General features: G+C 33.3%; 1 protein-coding gene and 1 long non-coding RNA gene across 3 annotated transcripts; one reads left to right on the top strand and one right to left on the bottom strand.

The window, feature by feature from the left end:
• Positions 1–4,065: 4,065 nt before the first annotated feature.
• On the bottom strand, positions 4,066–16,451 carry LOC126703490 (protein SEMI-ROLLED LEAF 2). 2 transcript variants are annotated; one of them, XM_050402451.1, is made up of 21 exons: positions 16,314–16,451; positions 16,140–16,210; positions 15,636–15,789; positions 15,051–15,125; positions 14,227–14,342; positions 12,615–12,729; positions 12,066–12,194; positions 11,243–11,290; positions 10,842–11,047; positions 10,527–10,723; positions 10,134–10,423; positions 8,786–8,935; positions 8,334–8,690; positions 8,050–8,199; positions 7,457–7,532; positions 7,084–7,211; positions 6,761–6,961; positions 5,973–6,113; positions 5,755–5,880; positions 5,219–5,425; positions 4,066–4,573 (listed from the first exon to the last, which is right to left on the bottom strand). In XM_050402451.1, the coding sequence occupies exons 3-21, from the start codon at positions 15,759–15,761 to the stop codon at positions 4,415–4,417; spliced, it is 2,997 nt and encodes a 998-aa protein (XP_050258408.1). In that variant the 5' UTR covers positions 15,762–15,789; positions 16,140–16,210; positions 16,314–16,451; the 3' UTR covers positions 4,066–4,414. The 2 variants fall into 2 exon arrangements, with proteins under 2 accessions (XP_050258408.1, XP_050258407.1); XM_050402450.1 differs by having other exon boundaries at positions 16,144–16,210.
• A 3,076-nt stretch (positions 16,452–19,527) lies between these two features.
• On the top strand, positions 19,528–21,116 carry LOC126702277 (uncharacterized). The gene is made up of 2 exons (XR_007647702.1): positions 19,528–19,762; positions 20,867–21,116. It is a non-coding gene; the product is annotated as an uncharacterized LOC126702277 (long non-coding RNA).
• The last annotated feature ends 295 nt before the right edge of the window (positions 21,117–21,411 follow it).

Here is a 21,411-nt window from a genome sequence, read left to right as displayed (position 1 = left end):
AGAGAGAGAGGGCAAACAAATATCTACGGTAACAGCTGCCCCCGCATTAATTGCCTCTCAACCAACTCTCTGGCCGCATTAATGTGGAAGTGATGCTTGAACAGTGATGAAGCAGCCTTACAGCTACTAGAAGGAGGTTCTAGAAGGTGTTAGATGAGACAAAAAGAGATCCCCTGAACCCAACCTACACGTGTGTGGTGAAGATGGAATAAAGAGGGCGGTATATAACATGAAAAGAGGGCATGCAGGAAAGGGATCGGAAGATATAGAGGAAAAAATAGAAGACTCAAGAAGAAAAGGTGAAAAACAAAAGAACTGTATCTATTTCAAAGAAAAACCGATTGTTGTAGCAGCTCTGATCCATCAATAAACGTGAGGTTGAATCTTTTTATTCTATGGAGGTTAATCTAGTTCTTAACACCCACGCTCTACAAATTATATTGTTTGAGCCTTTTTACGTGCGAACCCAATATCATTTTGGGTCGTTACAAATCGAGTCCTTACAATTGTGTATTTAAAATAAAAGAACACCTCAAATTAAAAAAGTACTAAAGTTAAACCAAACTTTTTATTTTTGTTGATATTGTTGTAAGGTACCTACTCCCTAATAATATTTTTATACTTTTTTTTTGAAAAGATAAAGTCAAATTGTACACAATATCTAGGATAAATTACAAATTACACCCTTAAAATTTAAGAGTATGTGGATTTTACACTCTAAATTTCAAATTTTAGATTTTACCTTTTAAAATTTGGGGTGTTTAGATTTTACATTCTGACGTTTTAGAATTTGAATTTTACCACAAGATTTTTGTAAGTGTTTGGATTTTACACCCATAAATTCTAAAATTTTAGGGTGTAAAATTCAAACACTCCCAAACTTTAGGAAGTAAAATCCAAACACTTTTAAAATTTATGGGGTAAAATCTAAATTCTAAAATGTTAGGGTGTAAAATCCAAATACTCCCAAATTTCAGAAGGTAAAATTCAAATTCTGAAACTTTAAGGTGTAAAATCTAAATACTCTCAAATTCTGAAACTTTAATATTCATTTTGAAAGAATATGTGGTACAACTTATAATTAAACATTTCTTATTCCTTAATTTATATCATCGTAGCATTTGTTATCTTGAAAAAAAATAAAATCACACTCCACATAAATTTTTTTTTTTTAAAGTGTACACAATCTTAATGAATTTATGTGTGTAAACTGATGAATTATTGGTAAATATAATTTTTATTTATTTATAATGAAGAATGTTGTATTATATTTCAAAACTAAATATCTATTATCCGTTAATAAAACCCTTTTTTAATCTATGCTATTAAAAAGAGTCTTTTATTTGCAGCTGCCTAGCTAGAAGTCTAGAACTATGTCATGAAATACAAAATTTATATACAATTTCTGGGGTTGCTAGCATTTTAAATTTTATTGGAGAACTTATACTAATATTTTAAGTTTATCTTTTTACAAAACCAATACAAACGTATTATCAAACGTATTCTCAAATTAATTCAAAGTTACAAACCTTGCCCTCATTCTGTGGATGGAATTAAGAACCATGGCTCTTCTTTTGTTGTTCTAAAGCATCGTTAAATCATCTTTTGTTTGTAAATAAGCCTTTGATGTTGAAGTAGTGCTTTTTATTTGTTTAATTTAAATTTTTTGGCTAGATATAATTTGGGTTAATGTTAAAATATTAGTAGATCAATTTCTTTGTTTAGGTTGCCTACAATTACCCCCAAAAGAGGTTATTTTTAATAGCATTTAGTAACCTTTGGAATCCTGATCCTTCATCTATTATGTTATTTATGTAAAAGTAAAATCATGACCATCCAACCATGTTAAAAGTAACATGTAAGTCTCATGACTATAAAATGGTAAAGACGTAACAATAAACAAAACATAACGTTGACAACTAAAACAAATCAAAGGCTGTGGCGTGAGCTTAAGAATAAAAAACGAATTGAGGCGAGGCCAAATGGCTTTTCTTTAGAAAGTTTCCCTATGTTAAATATTAAAAAAACTGAAGTTTCAGTATTCTCTCAATTTTTTTTTTGAAGTTTCAGTAATTATTGGAATTGTAATATGTAGGATATAGGTTAAGACAATTATTCAAACAGTGATATATATTAAAGTTAGTTTGATATTGCAAGACATAATGCCAATTTTACACTTTTTATCATTAATTTATTTTTATAATCAGTCAATTTTACACTATTAGCCGAGAGAGAGTCAATTTTACACTATATATTTTTTTATTTTATAATCAGTCAACTTAACACTATTAGCCAAAAGAGAGAGAGAGAGAGAGAGAGAGTCAATTTTACACTATATATTTTTTTATTTTATAATCAGTCAATTTAACACCATTAGCCAAGAGAGAGAGAGAGAGAGTCAATTTTACACTACAAGCAAGTTTTGAGTTTTAAGTTTCGACAATAATATATGACGCCCCTGTGGTAGAGGCATAGAGTTTGTGTCATGATAACATTATACGACTCTTGTCTCAATGTGATGTACATGTACCTTGTATGCGAACTACTCATAATTGACATGCATTAAAAGATTTGAAGCCTTGAGAGGTTGAGTTGAGTCTTTAAATTATATTAGCCACTTCACATGTACTCAAAAACTCTTAAGAAAATAAGAAAAGTTTCAAATTTTACAATAATACGTTCAGAGAGAGAGAGAGAGTAACTAACAAAGGAAGTGGGAAGGACAATTAGAATGAGTTGAAATTTTATTTAAAATCATGTATAAAATTAATTTTTTTTAACCACTTAGCCTTATTTGAAGATTTTTTTTTTTTTTTTAAATCTTAAATGCATAATTTTTATATGGTTTTTGTATTCATTATTATAGACATTCAAAAGATAACACAAAAGGAGGCCATCTCTTTTCCCCACCCCCAAACCCTTTTTTTAATAAGGGTTTTACTAACGTATGCCCTTAGGACATACATTATTAAACCATTCTAAGAAATTTTTTTTATGGAAAAATGAAAAAAACGATTAACTGTTTTAACAGTTTTTTTAATTCCTCATAAAAACTTTTCTAAGAGTTCACATTAACCGGAACCTTTTTATAATATTATTGATTATTGACATTTTTCTCATTCTCTCTCTGAAATATGCAAATTGCTTATGTAGTTGCTTAAAAACAAAATATTGAGCAATTTTCACAATATTCAATTTTTTTTTCTCTAATTAGCTCAACCGATAGCCTTTTATAGTCAAATAAGAAATTTGGAATTTAAACCTCGCTTACATCAAAAATCAATTACAGTGTCTTAACTTAATGATAAATAGCAATTGTTATAGAGCAAATGTTATAGGTTCAAGTTTTATCCTAAAAAGATTTTTTTTCCCCCAAGACTTGTATGAAATTGCAGTCAACAAACGTACTTTGATTTTCCGCATAGACATAATGATGCCAATCATGCGGGTGTATCTTTTTATTGGGCATTGCATGGATGACTAGGAGCATGAAGCAATTCAAAACTTCTTTGATACGTTCGTGTCAGAGTGGAGAACGGTGCTGGTCTTTATCCAATAATCATGAGTTTGATATAAGGGCCTTCTGCGTTGGTTCTTGGGAGCTTTTTCCTTGACTAACCTGTTGATCACTGTTTATTGCGTAAAGTGGAAGGGAGAATATTAATCATATTTTCCATAGTTGATTGAAGTCTTTTTTACTAGTTGTCTCATCCCTTTACTCTTATGAAGATGACATCAGATAATCGCATAATACCATTCTATTGAGAGGTTATATCATGAGATAGTCTTACAAGACTCTCAGTTGTTGTGAGAGAGTTCTCGCAAGATTGTCTTATAAGATGCTTTTTTTTTCCTATCCTCCCACAACATGTGAAATTTACACACATTGTGAAAGGAATGTCTCATAAGATTCGTTAGATCCATTTATCCATATATCAATTCCATGCTCCCTCGTGTTTCTGTTTGTACACACTTGTGGTGAAAGATCAAAGATGATGATGATGACAATGACAGTGATCACAACAATAATAATAATAAAAAAAAGAGTCCCAGAAGGCAAAAAAATGAAAAAAGAAATCGAATAGCTTGTATATAACATAAATAATTTATTTTAAAAAAATGTTTAAAGAAGGGTCTTACTTATAATTACAAAGTATAATGTCCTGTATGAAGGAGGTATGCATCTATTTAAATATTAACAACTATTGCCAAATATTCAAATATGTTCTTGCAAAAGACAACCAATTTTCTCCAACACGCACTCTCGTCCCTGCTCATTTCATACATTTAAAACTAGAAACTGATCTGTACTAAAGCTAAAGAATGAAAAAATACCCGACTCGTTGGAGAAGAAAAAAGAGAACAAAGAAAATGAACAATAGATAGTTACATTAATGCATGACAACCAATTCTATTAGCATCCAGCTGCTTTCAAGAATTTGTCAAAAGGGCTTGAAGGAGGTAATCTGAAAGAATTCTGTCCATACTCAAGTGAACAGAGCTGAAGCTGATCATGCCCCCGAATTGGCTCCACATTTATCAGCTTTAGATCTCCTTCTGAAAACTCTGTTGCCTGAAACAATAGCCAAGAAAGAACAATTCAGTGGTGTTTTCTTCAAAATGTATATTAATAACACAATCACCCAGCATTCAAGATGTTAAAATGTCTGCAATCCTAAACTATGTCTACCAACTACCATATTATTAATACATTGACTTTCATAGCCAAAATATTAGATTAATGTTACTGAGCCATAACGTTTTCTTAAATATAGCGCATAACATAGGTCTGACTGTCTCTCCAGATCATATGATGGATAGGGAACTTCCAAAGTGGGATAAACACATTGCTTTGACTGATATTATGAACTGCCCCCCTCTTTTCCATTCCAAACCTTTGTATGAGAACCCCCCCCCCCCCCCCCCCCCTTTTGTTTTCGCTGCAGAGTTCAATTGACATTCAGATGTGATTGGGGCAAAACATTCAAGTTGGTGTACCAAAAGTGATCAAGCTTTTCATGTAAGAGTGTTCTCTCATGCTTTCATATCCTTCAAGGACATTAGATAATGTTTCAAATCTACATGGGGTGATAGAGGCCACCATGAACACCCCCCTCCCCCAACTCTTTTTTTAAACCTTATTTCTCTCTTCATCTAATTCCTACACAGGCCAGACTTAATTACCATAATGAGGGAAAATCTAGATGAATTTACTCACCTTGGATGGAAAAAGGCATAATTTCTTTTCATTTTGATCAGAGAGAATTATTGCCTTTGACTCTTGTTTATGCTTGAAACTTTGAAGCACTGACATCTTCTGCTGTTTCCCTGTCACAAGGGCTTCACACTGGCTCTTCATTTGGTCATAAGGTATTGGCATAGAAGAAACTGGGAAGCTAGCAACTTGTCTAGCTGTCTCCAAAACCTGACAATAATTTAGACACAAGTTAGACACAAGGCAATAAGGAATTTATACTCCTCATATAATATTTGATAAAATATTCACGGTAGGGGTTAGTCCTCTCCTTCCCATGTGTTGAAATTAAGACCTTCCCCTTAGGAAGGAGAGAGTGGTGGCTACAGAAGTATGAAAAGATGAATGGCTGTGATTGCACAAACCACCAAGGCCAATCAGGTAAAAGCTAATACATATATATATTTTTAAAAATTTTATTTTTAAATCCAGAAGCACAGGAAACTTCAATTTGATTGTAGTAAAGGGATCGGCTGATTCCAAAAACTAGTTTTTCTTACTGATTCCAAAAGCTGATTAACACTTATAATGTCAAGGGTGGTATTAATGGAAAGTGATGTTCTGCGACCCGACTGACTTCCACTTGGTTCAGGGAAGGCTTCTTCATCCGTCAATGCTCCTGATGCCTGAAAGAAAGGCCATCATGTCAGAAGAACTGTGTCATATAAGATGGTTGCTAGAGTGGTGAAGATGGAGATACAACCACTGCATGTTTTACCTCATCAAAATCTGGAATCTCCATGCGGGCAAGAGGGGAACAAGGGTGTGGCGTCTCCATAAACAACGGAGGTCCTATGGTATATGCATCATCAGGAGAAAATCCCTGTGAGAGTTGGTTCTTTATGCTTGACAACTCATCCTGGGGAAGAGAAAAATTTTAATACACAATTAATACCAGATGAAATATTCATACAGACAAACATAAACAGCTCAGAGAGCTAGAAAGCAATAGCACATTTGATGGAACTTTGATTAAAAACACAACAATTGTACACCGGGAATTCAATTGTAGACCATTCAATCAGGCAATCCATTGATACATTTCAGAAAACCACCTCACAAAGTAAGTGAAACCAAGAAGCAGCCAGAAGCTGGCTTGCCAAAGACTATGAATTAAATGTTTTTTTTTATTTTTTTATTTGAACGAACTATGAATTCAATGTTAAGTGCTCTATCATACGAACTCAATGACATAATCATCAATGTTTATCGGCCACTCCTTTCTTCATCATAATCTTCTTATGCGACTCAGTTTTTGAAATAACTTTTTTTCCTCTCTAGTTGACTAGTAGGGAACAACACTTTCTACATAGTGATCCTTTTAGTTATATTTACAACTTCCTAAATCCCCAAAGACAACTATTGACAGTTGCTAAACCGATCAAAGGCTTAGTCTTTGATAGCTGTTATATACTTAATGAACATATTTTCATATTTTGATTAAAAAAATGTCCACTTAAAAGACATATTCTTAAGAGACTGAATTATAATGAACTGGTATATCACCTCTGACAATGTTGCAAATTTAGACATGAAGTGTGATATCACAGTTTGTTTCAACTGTTGGTCATCAGACTCTATTGCTGAGAGAGATTTTGATGCAGCAACTTCATCTTCCTGTGTTCCATATAATATCTTCTTTTTATTAGACTCTATAGAGACTGCCTGTAGCCGGATATCGTCGACCAATTCAAGATAAGGATCAACCTGTAACATGCAATTTCAATAAAAGGATCTAGGACAATAAAAAGAAGCTAGACGAAATAAATTCCTTCTCAATGGGGTAGGTATAATGAGCCTTAATCTGTAGGGTAGGTGCTGGTATTAACCATTTTATCTGTCAAGGATGCTTTGACAACAGGAATTAGCTCTGGGAGACTGCCTGCCCTGGCTGAAAATATTAGCATTGATGATGCCAAGGTAAAGAGAGACCTTCTGCGAGATAGTTGTAAACCTCCTGCAATAAGTGCGCAAGAAACATATCATTTTCTTCTTAGATTGATGAAAAGAGAGAGAGAGAGAATGAATATAAAAGATCATTCAAGGATTTTAGAGTTTCTTGACAAGCCTGCTGTTTCTACGTGGTCTACCTTTGTGCTGGCCTGCTGGGGACCACATTCTACTCTATAGTCAATACATATTTGACTATCCCTTTTTAAAAGAAGTAGAGAAAAGCATAATTCAATCATACATTCAGCTTACCTTCTTGATCTAGAGAGACGCTTCGAAGGGAGAATGCCAGCTGGAAACATCTTACAAGTGCCACATGACTGGAGGTCTGTCAAGACAAAATAAATCATCAGAGTTGAGAGAGCTTTTCTCATTAAGTTGAGTGAAAGCTTTTTGAGTATGAAACTTCAAAAATTTCATCGTCAATTTTAACATAAAATCAAAATTAGTGTTAAAAGGTGGAAAACACTTGTCATTTTCTGTATCTATGGAAATTCCTCTCCTTCATCCAAGTAAAGAACCAATCTACCATGTCAGACCATTGCTCCCTACCAACTGAACATGGAATCCCCATTCACTGAAGTTTTGATGGCCTTTATCATGAGGTCTAGACAGAAAAAAAGTCAATGACATTGACAGGTAGAGATTCTTGTCAGATTAATTTCTGATGCAGGATATTTCATGGTTGATTATATGCTGTCTAACCACCACGTTGATTAAAGTATGTAGGGGTGGGAAGGGGATATGAAAAATCTAGAGGTATAACACTTAAAATGAAAGCAAAGTGCAAGAAAAATAAGATTGGACAGAACCAGTGATAGCATGAACAATGTGCAACACCCCACCTTAGATCTGGTAAAAAGTAAAGCAATGTTGTAAGTGTGGGCCATTGCTGCGAAATTTGCAGGAGTGTTTTCTGCAGATGTTGCCTGAACCCAAATAGATGAAAGCAAGAGACTGACTTGGTGACTGCTCAACCGAAGTGAAGTTAGCTCCTGGACATTTTCAAATAGATGAGAAATTTCAATTAATATTTAAAATAAGTGATTCCCATGATAAGTTAACTAGAATTCTAAATTCTGAATTGTTAACCAAAGAACTTCAAAATATATGAGTTGCAGTTTCATACCAGTTTTCCACCAGCCAAAGCACGCTTGAAACTGTAATTGTGATCAGGTGATGGATTAATTCCAGATTGTTCCAAATCCACAACTGAGTTTTGACTTCTCTGATCAACATTCATGGGTTCTGTGGTGTCTTTATCTTCGTCCTGAATGGAGAAGCTTCCATTCCTTACTGTTTGCAATGTACCAACTGATGAAAACCTAGAGACTTCTGATGAAGGTTTGAAGTTCTGGTCTAACCAAGAACAAAAAAGGGATGGCATAAGCACCATGGAGAAAACACTGTGTGCCCTAACTCGTGTTTCAGGGTCTGGATGGGCCATTGCTACGAGCAGTTGGTGAAACAGAGCATCAGGAAAAGCCTGAAAGAGGCCATAAATATTATCTCAGAAACTTGGATGGTTTTACAATATCTCAAAATGTACCAGCATGGTACAATCTACGTAAATGCACTTGCCTTCTTGTGGTAAGATATATTAGGGATGGGAGAGATAATCTTTGCAGTTTGGAATACAGCAAAGAGTGTTGTTCTAGCCACAACAGCAGTTGTTGGGATATTCTCGAGCACCACTGCCATCAAATCAAGAATAGGTCCCACATCTCCCACCTGTTAATAAAAAATAGGCTTTGTGAAGTAACTATGATGCAACTAGAATGATTTTCACAGCTGAGAACTCCGCCCCCTCCCTCCCTTCTAAAAAAAAAACCACACGAAAAATAATAATAATAAATAACAAGGAGAAGCTAGTTTCTGAACTGTATCCCATAAAATCTATTTAATTTACTTGGACTTGCTTGTGTGGGAAAAAAACATTGAAAATCTTGAAAAGTAAATCAAATCTGAAGCAGAACTGAATAGTAAAGCTTGATAAGCACATATAATTTGTTGATACTGGGATGTTGCTCATTTGGTTGAAGAGGAGTAAAATGTGTGAGAAACTACTATATGTTCCAGAATCACCACATACTTATCATTCTCAGGAGTTTACAACTATAAGGCCAACAATGCTTCATAGCACAAAAAACACTACCTTAGAAAAGGTGGAGTGAAAATGAGAATATTGGGACACAAGTTTAAGGCTTTGTTTGGTAGGAATGATAAAAAAGTATGAGGAAAGAAAATATAAGAAGAATGTTTTTTTTTTTTTTAAAGAAGGAAAGAGAGATGAATATATTCTATTTATAAGTGTATGGTAGGAGGGATAGAGAGGTGGAAATATGATTTTATATTAAATTATTTTTAATAAATTTGAGGGATAAAATTGTCAAATCACCTATATAATACATTTTTCTCCTCTTTTCCTCCCATTTTGTGAGGCTTCAAAATGGTGGGCCTGAATAGAAAATAAATGCAGCTCCTTTTGCTTTCCACATTTCTACCCTACCAAACAAAAGAAAAAATCAACCCATCTTCCATTTTCTCTCCACCCTCTTCCATCCTCTCACTTTTCCTCCCTAACAAGAGCATCCGTAATAGGAAAAAATGTTTATCATGTGCAATGAGGACCACTTTTAATATGGATTTCTTTCCAATAACAAATTGGCTAACTGATTAAAGACAAAAACAGATACTCCAGAAAGGCATGTCATGCAATTGACAGGCACAATTAATTAAAGGTTATTTAAATAGAACAAGGTCCAAAATCTACACAAACTTCCACAAATTAAGTAAAATTAGAAAACAACCTGGATTTGAAAAAAAAAAAAAATGTCATGCCTTTCTTGATGTTTTCACTTCAGTATTCTGGATATTTCACAAATTGCTCAAAATTCATTTAAAACACAAAAATAGAAAAATTACAAACCTTAATTGACATCTGTGAAATGCATTTTTCAAGAGCCGAGTGAAGAGTATTCCACTTATCTGTAAGATCTCTAGGGCTGGGTACTTCGGCTAAATTTTGCAGGCACTTCCGTAAATTTTTGATCAGGTCAGTTATTGCAGCAATGATTGCAACTGAGGCCTGCGGCTTTGCATTTTTTGCAAGTTTTGTGGTGACATTAACAATATTTATCTGTACGAGAGGTTTTTTGATGACATTCTTATGATCCAAGTGCTTGACCAGGATAGACAATAAGAGATGGGAGTTATCTCCTGGTGTTGTACAATAAATATAACAAATATCAATTATGCACCAATGATTTATTAAAAAATAATTATTTTAGGCAATGATAGAGCATTAAAGATCAATTGTAACCTGATTCCTCCAAAAGTGACTGCAAATACATCAAAACAGAAGAGGCAATTCCTTTTTCTGGAGACCAGTGGTTTTCAGCATCAAAATTATGAAAAAGGGGTTCAAGCACACGCCGCACTGTTGTGGCTTCCTTTGCCAATCTGGCCATATTACGCAAGCAAACCCTTGACCAGTAAGCAGGACTTTGGGAAGCATCCCTGTGAAATTGGCAAATAAATGCAAGGATGCTATAAGTTTATATACTTTTTGTATATAAAATGTATAGTTTTTGATAAAAAAGGTGATGATTTGGAAAAAAAAATTGAAAAGCTTTACATGGTGGGGTCCAAATGAGGGTTAGTCAGGGCACTTGGCAACGAAGGAACCTTCTTGCTGATATCAGGGAAAGATGAGTCATGTTCCTCTGCTTTAACCACTCCTTGAACCCACTGGTCCTGGGATTGAGAGTGTAAGTCATCTTCCTTTCCATTCTTGGAGCTAATTTGGAGATCCTTGTAGTTCTCCAAGGTCACTGATATGATCTATTACAGAACAGGTAAAAAAAACAAAAAGATTTCAAATTGATCCATGGAGATCCACTCTTGCTAGTGTACTTCAAAATAAAACCTAAAATTTTAACCCAAAAGATAAACAATTTTTAGCTTTTAAGGTCATTGCTTATGTCAAAATCTGAAAAGCATTAATAATAAATGTGACAAAAGGAAAGGACCACTCACATTATCAAAGTCCATTGAGATATGGGAGTGCTCACCCATGAACCGTACCTAGGCACAATATAGTGGAGACAAAAAAACAAAGGACATCAAACAGTGTGGAAAAAGCATACATTACGAAGCACTAGCCAAATGGCATGGGTAGAGAAAATTATGTAAAAAAAATGAGGTGATATGAAAAGGCAAAAATACTATTTCAAGCACAAAGAGTAGCATTGATGAAACAATTTAATAAATTAAAAATTTAAAAAGAAGCAGTTATTGAAGTAAGACAAAAACTATATACAAGTTGCACACACCATGCGATTAGAGAGATCAAATTCTGTAAACACAATTTGACAAAACCTTGAATTGAATACAAAGGTGAAACATAACTACAAAGAGTAAAGGTGAAACATAACTACAAAGAGTATCCAATCTGGTCTAATATAAGGCTGATATAATCTAATCATATTATTTCCATACCTACCAAATTTGGATCAATTGCAGCTAACTAATGCAGTGGACCTCACGCATATCAAGCCAAAAAAAACTTGATTATCATTGCTATGTTAAATTCTCCTAACATGAATGTCAAAGCAAGAACAAATTGAAAATATAGCAATAGAATAGTCCATACATAAGAGAAAAAGACATGTCACACATACTACAAAACTAGGTCATGAAATAGAATAATCCACACATACAAATATAATTACATTGGGGGTATTTCGGGTAAAGAAGTCAAGCATAAGAAAAAGAAAGAGCAGTATATACATGTATGAATAAATGTAAGATAGATATGTTTGAGCAAGAAGTGAGATTTGATCTAGGAAAAAAATTGTACCATAAAAGCCAAAGCTTGGAGTCCTGCTGAACGTAAACATAATGCTCTTTCATTGTCTCCAAATTCTTGAGCCAATTGACAAAGTTTCGGAATGAGACCCTCTAAGTTGAACATGTATGTACCATCAATCTACTTTTATTTCAGGATGTCAGTATTAATTAATGACAAAATAGGTAATTAAAGCATTTATGATCAATGGCCTAACTTATATACAGAATTAACTTGATATATGTATGGTCTCAAGCAATATGGGGAGGATTCAACAGGTCCCTCTACAGCATCTGTAAATTCAAAATCACATTATCCGAGGTTTAGGCATTCACTTCAACCATTCCCATTTCTTTCCTGTTGATGTCCAGAAGATTAAATGGACTGTCTGCTTTAAATTTACTAAAAGGTTTATTGATGGGGTAGTGAATTTTGTTAGGGGTTCACTGAATGAATTCCTCCATATGCACTTCTACCATGTGCATGGCCATATTACAAACAGATTTTTCATTAAATATTGACTAAACAGATCAAAACTTCATCTTTCTATCCATTACATACCTGGCTATTTACAAATTCAACAAGAATATTGCATCCTGAAATCTGCATTTCATCCTGCCGAGTTTGTTCTAAAAGAGTTCGAACAACCCCTAATAAACTACTAGCAAATAGTGGCCTGCAAGAATTGAAAGCTTCCAGTGAATATCACAAATTTTAAATACTTTCATTTTTAAATGGAAAAGTGAAATTTCAGAAAGAAGCAAATAAGCAACCAAACAGAAGCAATCAAGCAAACAAAATATTGTCAATGAGCTCTACTCCATGAGAATGAGATGGAGGGTGAGGTCTACATGTGTGTAACTTACCAATAATAAATAAATAATCAAACAAAAGATTCAATAAATAAATTTTCTTGCTACAAGGCTTATGCATACATTTACTAAGAGTAGTTTCCTGTGAAGTAGCAGGGACAGTCCTACATTCTCAAGACTTTCCCCTTCTCTATCTTTTTTTTCCCCCTCAAACTCAATCTTTTTTTTTTTTTTTGATAACTTTAGATTGCTTCAGTTTATTATGGTTTTGCCATTAATAAAAAAAGTTCTGAAAAAAAAAAACTGGCTGAAATAGTATTCTTTAGTTTCCGGAATTCTTTTTTCCAGAGTACATTTCAAGTCTCAGTTTTTAAGTTCTGAAAACAGAAATCTGCCAGCCAAACAACATTTCAAGTATCAGCTAAAGAACCCCATTTAACCAGGGAAAATATGTATTCTTTCTACAGCATCTAATAATACTTTCTAAAAATTACATAAAAATAGGTTCTCTAAAAATCAATGTTTTTTTTTTTTGGATAATGCAGAACCCTCTAAAGAAGAGCCCTTTGGACTTATGTCTAGCCAGTAAAACCTATTGGTAATTGACCCCTCCTGCTAGAACCAATTGTCAAGTAATCCAGGGGCATTCACCCCTAATGGGATAATCAGCTAAAATCAATGAGTGTTATAAAGCAGCATAAGTAGACATATAGACACTGTCAAGATTTGGCACATTCTCTTTTTCCAGTCTTTTTTTTTTACCAGCAGAGAAGTACATATTTTCTCTTTTCTTTTTTATCTAGTCATAAATAAAACTTGATGCAGAGATATATTTATTGACTTCATAATAATGAAATACTTAAAAATGAGAAGTTAAACGTTGAAAGAGCAACATTTTTTTTTTTTTGATAGGTTAAAGATGAACATGTTATTATCTATTCCATTGATGACTTCTTCAGTGTGATCTGTATTAATCACTACCAACTTATAAGGTGTCTGTCACAACTCACATGTCTGTTATAATTTATAAATTATGTAACATCATCACTAAGAAAAACAAAATTATAATCAACATGCAAAAATTATCTGCTATTTGATTCAGTTTTCTCTTATGTAAATCCAGGTGAGGGACCACAGGGAGGGTTGGATCCCTGGCATAAACATCTTCCAGCACTGCTGCCCAATAGTCAGCTAGACAATGATCTGCCTAATGCAGACTTTTCTTCATTGCATTTCAAATTTCCAAACTCTTCCAACCCCCCTCTCGCCGCCTTTCTCTCTCAGTGGTGAAAAAAAAAAAAAAAAAGATGAAAACACAATGACAATCCATTGATATCTCAATTAAAATCCATCAAACTTACATCTGCTCCTTGCATGATGATAGCAACTTCCTATAAATGCACAACACAACTTTTACGGATCTAAAGTTCTCATTCCGCAAATCCTTGTAACATCTCTGCTCTAATTGATCGGTAATCTGTGGAGGCAAAACATTGAGTGTCGTGAGAGTGAAGCAAATAGACAATCTTTTTATTTATTTATTTTTTTGTGATAAGAGCATAGACATTCTTCTTTTCCTTGTAGGTAGGCATTTAAACCAAAAATCTAAAACATGGCATTATCATGGAAATTTCAAAAGTCGAAAGCTCTAGAAATTTTTTTTTCCAATTTTTTGAGTTAGACATTTGTTTTCACCAATTTAGCTTATTAACTACTTTCAATGGTTTTTGGAAAGATTTTGTAGCTTTTTTTGACATAATATCATAATTCATCTTAATAGCAAGTAGGGCCAGAAATGAAAAAAGAGAGCAATAATTTTAAATTCTTGGTTCAAAACTAACCCAATAATTGAAAAACAATATGGAAGTGTAAGTAATGATAGCACCACCATATAACCAGCATATGGGAAGCAAACCTAAGTCTTTGTAAATATGGATGGGTTGATGAAGATGAGTACAAATATTAATAAACATGCGTTGGCTAAATTTTTTTTCCTTTCCATCAAAACTAATGAATTGAAAAGAGAATATAAATGAAAAAATGACCCTTCCTCGCCTTGTAAGAGAAAAGCAGAGGGTGAGGTATTGGATTCAAGACCATTGGATCCATAACTTACCAATTATAAAAATATATACATATACATGACTGAATCATCTGCAATATAATAGCTTCTAAGAGAATGTACCTTGGGGATACGCAATGGATTCTTCGAAGCATATTCACAAAGTTTCCCAATTTTCCTATCATTTGGTTCAGCATCCTGCCATATATAATTGGAAAAGGTATAAGCATATCAGATGGCTCATTTCTTTCTTTCATTCATTTAATTTGGGTGTTTTTTTTGGGGGGGGGGGGGGGGGGGGTGTTGCGGCACTGGGAATCATAAGCATCTGAGACCTTTTGGGAGAAGCATCCTCTACTTCCCTACTGTATTGAAGCCCTAAACATCTCTATTGGAAACATTAGGAAGTGCCAATTGAGCCACAAGTCTCTTGGCCTAGATCGAACTTATTATAACTAAGGTACCACTACTAAAGTACCACATACTTGACGTTGATAGCACCTAAACTGAATAAAATCATAGATTTGCATAGTCAACTCTGCTTCCAGAAGAACAAATAAAATCATATTTGATGAGAATAGTCATATACATAACAGTCCTTGAATTGCTAAGCTAACTCAAAAGTTTTCCACATGAGCAAATATCAACAACAAGCCTTGAAAGGATATGAATTGAAGTAAAATGGCATTAAATTAGCTGAAAATTCACCTTTAATATCTCTGAGACCAACTTCTTGTACCGTTTCACGGGCTGTCTGGACCTCGCACGCAACGAGGGACAGAAGAAACAGAGGCTACCGCAGACGGGCACAACCCGCCTTGACATAACCCCCATTTCCTAAGGCAACACAAAACCCCAGGCTCTGAAAGTCAACATCATAACCTCAGATTAACAATTCGGCATAAACTGACTGACCCACTTGACCAAAACAACTTAAACTCACAAAACTATCCTAGAATTGTGTTCTTATAATGCTTTCATTAAAAGGGTACAGTACAAGTTCAAAAACCCCAGTTGAATTTTAGCAAATTCTTAGGTTTTCCCAACAGCATAACTGTGTTGCCAATGTTTCCAAGCATCATAAACAATAAAAATTCCTACAACCCAGATTGAATTAGCAGATTTTAAGGTCCATAGACTCTAAAAAAAAAATGAGACAAAACAATTAAATTCACCAGAATCAATAAAAAATTTTCAAATTTAAAGACATACCCACCAATTCAAATTACAGGAATTAAACTTTTGGGCAAGACCAAGCTGCTAAGATCAAGATCTGGGCAAGCCTGAAAATGCCAAAAACCCAAAGAATTATGTATTAATAAGAAATAAATAAACAAATTATCAAATATTAATATGAAAACTCAATTCAGATTAAATGAATTTTACCTCACAATATTGCCAATGGGGGCAGAGGCTTGAAATATCCCCCTGGCTTTTTTTTTTTTTTTTTTCCTCACTTCCAAACATTCGTATGAGAAACTTTCCGTTAAAACCCAATATCTCCTTTATAAAAGTTTCTTTAAAAAAAAAAAAAACATACATGCTAAAGTGACAGCTATGTGTAATAACATTGGTGACAGCCCTCAATTTGAACAGTCGCTTTCAAGCAATCAATGCAGTGAAGGACTGATCTGAGCAAAGGGTCCACTGAGTTATTTGATTGTACGGTTACGGTGGCTGATCAATTAATTTTTGGGGCTGTGATTGGAAGTTTGGATAAGGAGCTGTGACTTTAGCCTCTGTTCAATAAGAATATGCAAAACAATAAAAAAAACATATACAGTTGTTTAGGGGTAAGGGATTAAAAACCAGATAATGCCAAAAGCCCCAACGGTCCCGAGATTTAAGGGCGTTTGCTTTTTTGATTGCTTGACAGAAATGTCCCTCCACTATTCACTTTTTGACTTTTTCTGCCACATAATTATTTTCACTTTTCCACTTTTTTTTTTCTTCCAAAAAATTAGATTGAAATATATTTTAATTTACATATTATGAGAAAATTTTCAAATTAAATCTCATAATTTTATTAATAGAGACAATAATATTTTTATTCTATAATGCTTGTTTTATGATGATTACTTTTTACCATCAAATTAGAACATCAATTAGTTTTTAGTGTAAGACAAATTCAAATTTAAGATTTCTTAACCAATGATAGAAGACTTTACAAGTGGAACCCCAAGTCTCATAAATTTGAAATTAAGGCTGTGTTTGGTTCAATATAAATCGAATTCTCAGTATAAAATGAATACAGGGGAAAATGAATTCTCGTAAAAAAATGAAATCCGAGTGTTTGGTTGTGCAATGGAAAATAGCTTGGGAAACGATTTTCGGTATTTGGTAACATTCTAAAAATGCTATTTTTCTATAAATTTTTCACATTTTCTTAACATCCAAACAAATTTTATTATAGAAAATTTCAAAATATACACTTAACACAATCAAAAATCAAAATAAAAACATTGAGTAAGAGGAAGAAAGAGTGAGATCGGAGGGAGAAAGAGTGACAAATTGAGGGAAAGAGAGATAGATCGGGAAAGAGAGAGATTAGAGTGGATGGAGGACAGCGGCGGCCAGATCGAGTGGGTTTGGGGGTGGAGTGGAGTGGGCTGGTGGTCGATGGCGGCTAGATCGACGACGTTGAGCAAGAGGGAGAACAAGATCGGTGTGTCAAGAACGAGCTTGGTCTTGGGTGGGTCGAGAACGAGTTCGGTTTTGGATGGAACAGTCTTGGGTGGTGACGATTTAGATGGCAGCGCCAATGAGCTTCCAGCGACGACTATGGGTGCAATCTCGCCAGTGCGAGGGTGTGATCTCGGTGGTGTTACAGGTGGCGCGATCTCGGCGGTGCGATCTTGTCGGTGTTGGGGTGCGACGAGACCAGTGTGATCTAGGGTTGGGGGCAGTGGTGCGATCTAGGGTTGCTTTTGGTGCGATCTCTTCTTGCTGTTTCTCTCTCTCTTCTATTTTCCTGGGGTGGAAATCATTTGAAGGTAAAATAGAAACTGAAATTCATTTTTGGCTTGGGAGGGTTATTTTACAATCAACGCGGAAATTGATTTCTGTTTGACCCAATTTTCTATGCTTACCAAACGCATAGGATGGTGTAAAATGATTTTTTGAAATCCTTTTCAGCCAAAACAAACGCAGTTTAAACCTTTTAAAAAAAAATTATAAATCAAATCATTAATACATTTATGTTGTATCGTTAATGAAAAAATGTTTATACGAAAGAACTTTATGTGATTATTGATTTATTTCAAATAAAATCATGTGCATATGATACATGATTATTTTTTCACCCTATATTTCATTAATAGAATTAATAGCTTTGTGTATAATGGGTTTATGGTTTCAATTAAAATATTTTTTGCAAATGTAATGTTTGATTTGAAAATTTTGTAAATGTGTGATTTAATTCGAAACCATCTCTAAAATATGATAGTATTTAAAAAGTAATTTACTTAAAAATCTATTATTAGAAGCTTTTGTTTTTTGGTTTTAAATCAAAATATTGGAAATTTATTAAGCTAATCTTGTATGATTTGAGAAATTATTCAATACTATAATACAAGGATGACCATTAGGTCCTCTCATCAATAAAAATAAGCTATTTTTATCAATTGCTAACTATAATACATAATGGTTTACTTGTATTAGACTATTAGTTAGAAAGGTAGTACTCTAACTTGTAAAATTCTTGTATAATTGAAGGTATCATTCTTTGTTCTTTTGAAAATCTTCCCAAATTAATTAACACCAACAAAATTAAAAATTTTATATTTGATATTTTATTGTGTTAGTAATGAATCTAATGATAAGGTTAGGGTGATTTTCAACAAATGTCTAAAGTTAATTTTTTAGGTTTCTCACAATGACTCTTGGAAGACATAAACTATTTAAGTTTGTTTAATAGGCGCATGAAATGGAAAATTTATATGAAAAAAAAATTAATATAGAAGATTTTTAGCTAAAATTGTTTCTTAAAAAAAGGAGTAAAATGCACTCAACCCATTTATTTATATCTCTAAAAAAAAACTCATTTATTTATAAATAAATACGGTGTGCATTATAATTTAATTCAATATTTTTCAATGTATGTTGAAGCAATCAGATTGTCACATCTATTTTGTCTTTACCCTTTAAGAGAGGCCAAGGTCTGTTGAGTTCTTCCAACTTTTAAATAAACAAAAGGATTAAAAGATTTTTCTTAATCCTTAGTAAACTTCATCCTATCCAAAAGTTGCTTAATTCTTAGTAAACTTTATCTTTTTTTTTTTTTAAATTATTTTTAATTAAATTTATTTATTTTTATAATATTTTTTCAATGACCTATGTGGAAGGTCCCTGGAATATCCGAATAAATTTCAATTAATAAAATTTGTATACACCTCACAACTCCCATATGTTAATTAGCTTTTGGTTTAATTATTCTAAATAGACAAAAAGTCAAGAATATGTTATGGGAGAACAGTGATATGTGGGAATAAAAATTTTAAAAATAATTACAAATATCACTATCTCACATTACAAATTCTAAGACTTTGTCTTGTTTAGGGGAATGAAAACCAAAAGGCAAGTAACATAATGCTGACAGCCTCATGCTCATATCTCTTTGTCCTTTTCGTAACTTTACTTATTGAAGAAACCAGAAATGATAGCCACAAAATATCCTCATTGCCTTAATTAAAGAGATTCACGCTTTGGCCAACCTTGCAAAGTAAAAGTTGGTTGAGTTCGTTTACTGGCAATGAGCCAATTACCAACGGTTTTGTCCAGCAAAAGCAATAAAAGACAACAATAAATCATGGGTTTCAACTCCAATACATCTTTTGGTACTTCTTCTTCCTCTTCTTTTTATTAATTCCAATTATCTATTAATTTTATTTCATCTTTGAAAGGTAGCCAAGAGTAACTCTAAGATGTTGAGTTAGTGGTTTTTAAGACCTTATGATATTCATGAAATTCTAGGCTCGAAACCTCTTGCTACTATCTTGGGACTGCATACACCCAAGAGAAATTCCCCATCCCATATTGTAACCATGAATTTATAAAAAAAAACGTATACTTGTCATATTAGATCCATTTTCAGCAATTGACTATTGGTTAGATACTTGTTTGAGAAATGTATCTAAAACAAAGAAATTGATAATTTGATATAGCTAATTTCAAATAATGGAGTTATTTATTTATTTAACAAATTGTAATATTTTATCGAATGATCTCTGCGTTTAACTTAAGAGCTCCAAATATCTTTTACAACTGAGAAGTTGATAATGAATGGTTGAATATTATTCTTTGTAGTTCACTTCACTTGTATAATTGTGTGGCAGCTGGATTTTGTTTGCGGGAAGATGTTAGTTGGTACGAGTACGAATGAATTGATATTAATTAGATGACATTTTTCACCTTTTTTTTTTTTTTAGCTTGAGCTGGTAGTAATAATTGGATATTTTCATATCCATGGACCATGGGACCTTGGTCCCTGAACAGCCTCTCTCTGTCTCTCTTCTTCTGTTCTTTTTTTCGAGAAATTTATTAAATAGTTCGGAGTATATTTTCTTCCTCTTACATATGAATGACCTTATAGTGGATGAGACCCACCTCTATGTGAGAGGAATGAACCTAATAGTAACTTTTTTTTTTCCTAAGCAAAGAAATATTGAATGGCTAAATTAGTGCATTTTTTTGTTAAAAAAAAATGTTCTTTCCTTTTTCTTAGTGGCTCTTTGGGTATTTCATCATCTTTACTGAAAGAGAAAGGATAGAGTCCCCTCTCATTAATTTTTTTTTTTTGTGAAGTTTTGATTTTAAATTCTATAGTTTGCGGATAGTCCAAAATAAATTTTATATTTTCAAAGGTAACAAATTAAATCTTAAAATCACATTATTGTAACACTGTTTATTTGCTGTTTATTTGTTGTTAATCACAAAAATAGAAAGAAAAAAGAAGAAAAAGTTTAACTAATGAATCCAGAGAGAGACCTGCAGTCTCTTGCCACCGTATCCGTATGCCACCTGCCACTTTCAGACTGCCACCACCCTATGGAAGCATCCTTCCGAAGCAGCGATCCAATCTGACCTCAATATAGTGAACGAAGGCACCTATATCACATCCAATTGTATCTTAAGCTTCACTACTCCCATTTGCTCTTTAATCAACCACATTAATAAAGGTTTGGTTGATTTTGTCCTTGGTCTATATTTTATGAATGAAAATTCTTTGTGAAAAGAGGAGGAAATATGGTGGCTCATTCTTTAGCTAGATTTGTTAAGAAGGTTGTGAATGATATGTATTGGTTGGAAGACGAGCCACCACCTTCTATAGATACTCTGTATCATGATTGTCTACATATAAATGAATGAGTGAATCATTTCATTCTCCAAAAAAAAAAAAAAAAAAAAAAAAAATCAAGAAATATTACTAATTTTTAAATTTTTATGCAAACCAAAATTTGGAAAATGTTGTCTAGCTTTTTTTAGA

The sequence above is a fragment of the Quercus robur genome, chromosome 10, assembly GCF_932294415.1.
Source record: "Quercus robur chromosome 10, dhQueRobu3.1, whole genome shotgun sequence".
Taxonomy (NCBI): Eukaryota; Viridiplantae; Streptophyta; class Magnoliopsida; order Fagales; family Fagaceae; genus Quercus; species Quercus robur.
This window is presented reverse-complemented; position numbering and strand designations above follow the sequence as displayed.

Coding starts and splice junctions, on each gene's coding strand:
- LOC126703490 (XM_050402451.1), bottom strand. CDS start 15,761: ATGGGGGTTATGTCAAGGCGGGTTGTGCCCGTCTGCGGTAGCCTCTGT. Junction 12,730..14,226: donor TCATCATGCAAGGAGCAGAT/GTAAGTTTGATG, acceptor CAATTCTTGCAG/GCCACTATTTGCTAGTAGTT. Junction 5,881..5,972: donor AGATTCCAGATTTTGATGAG/GTAAAACATGCA, acceptor CCTTTCTTTCAG/GCATCAGGAGCATTGACGGA.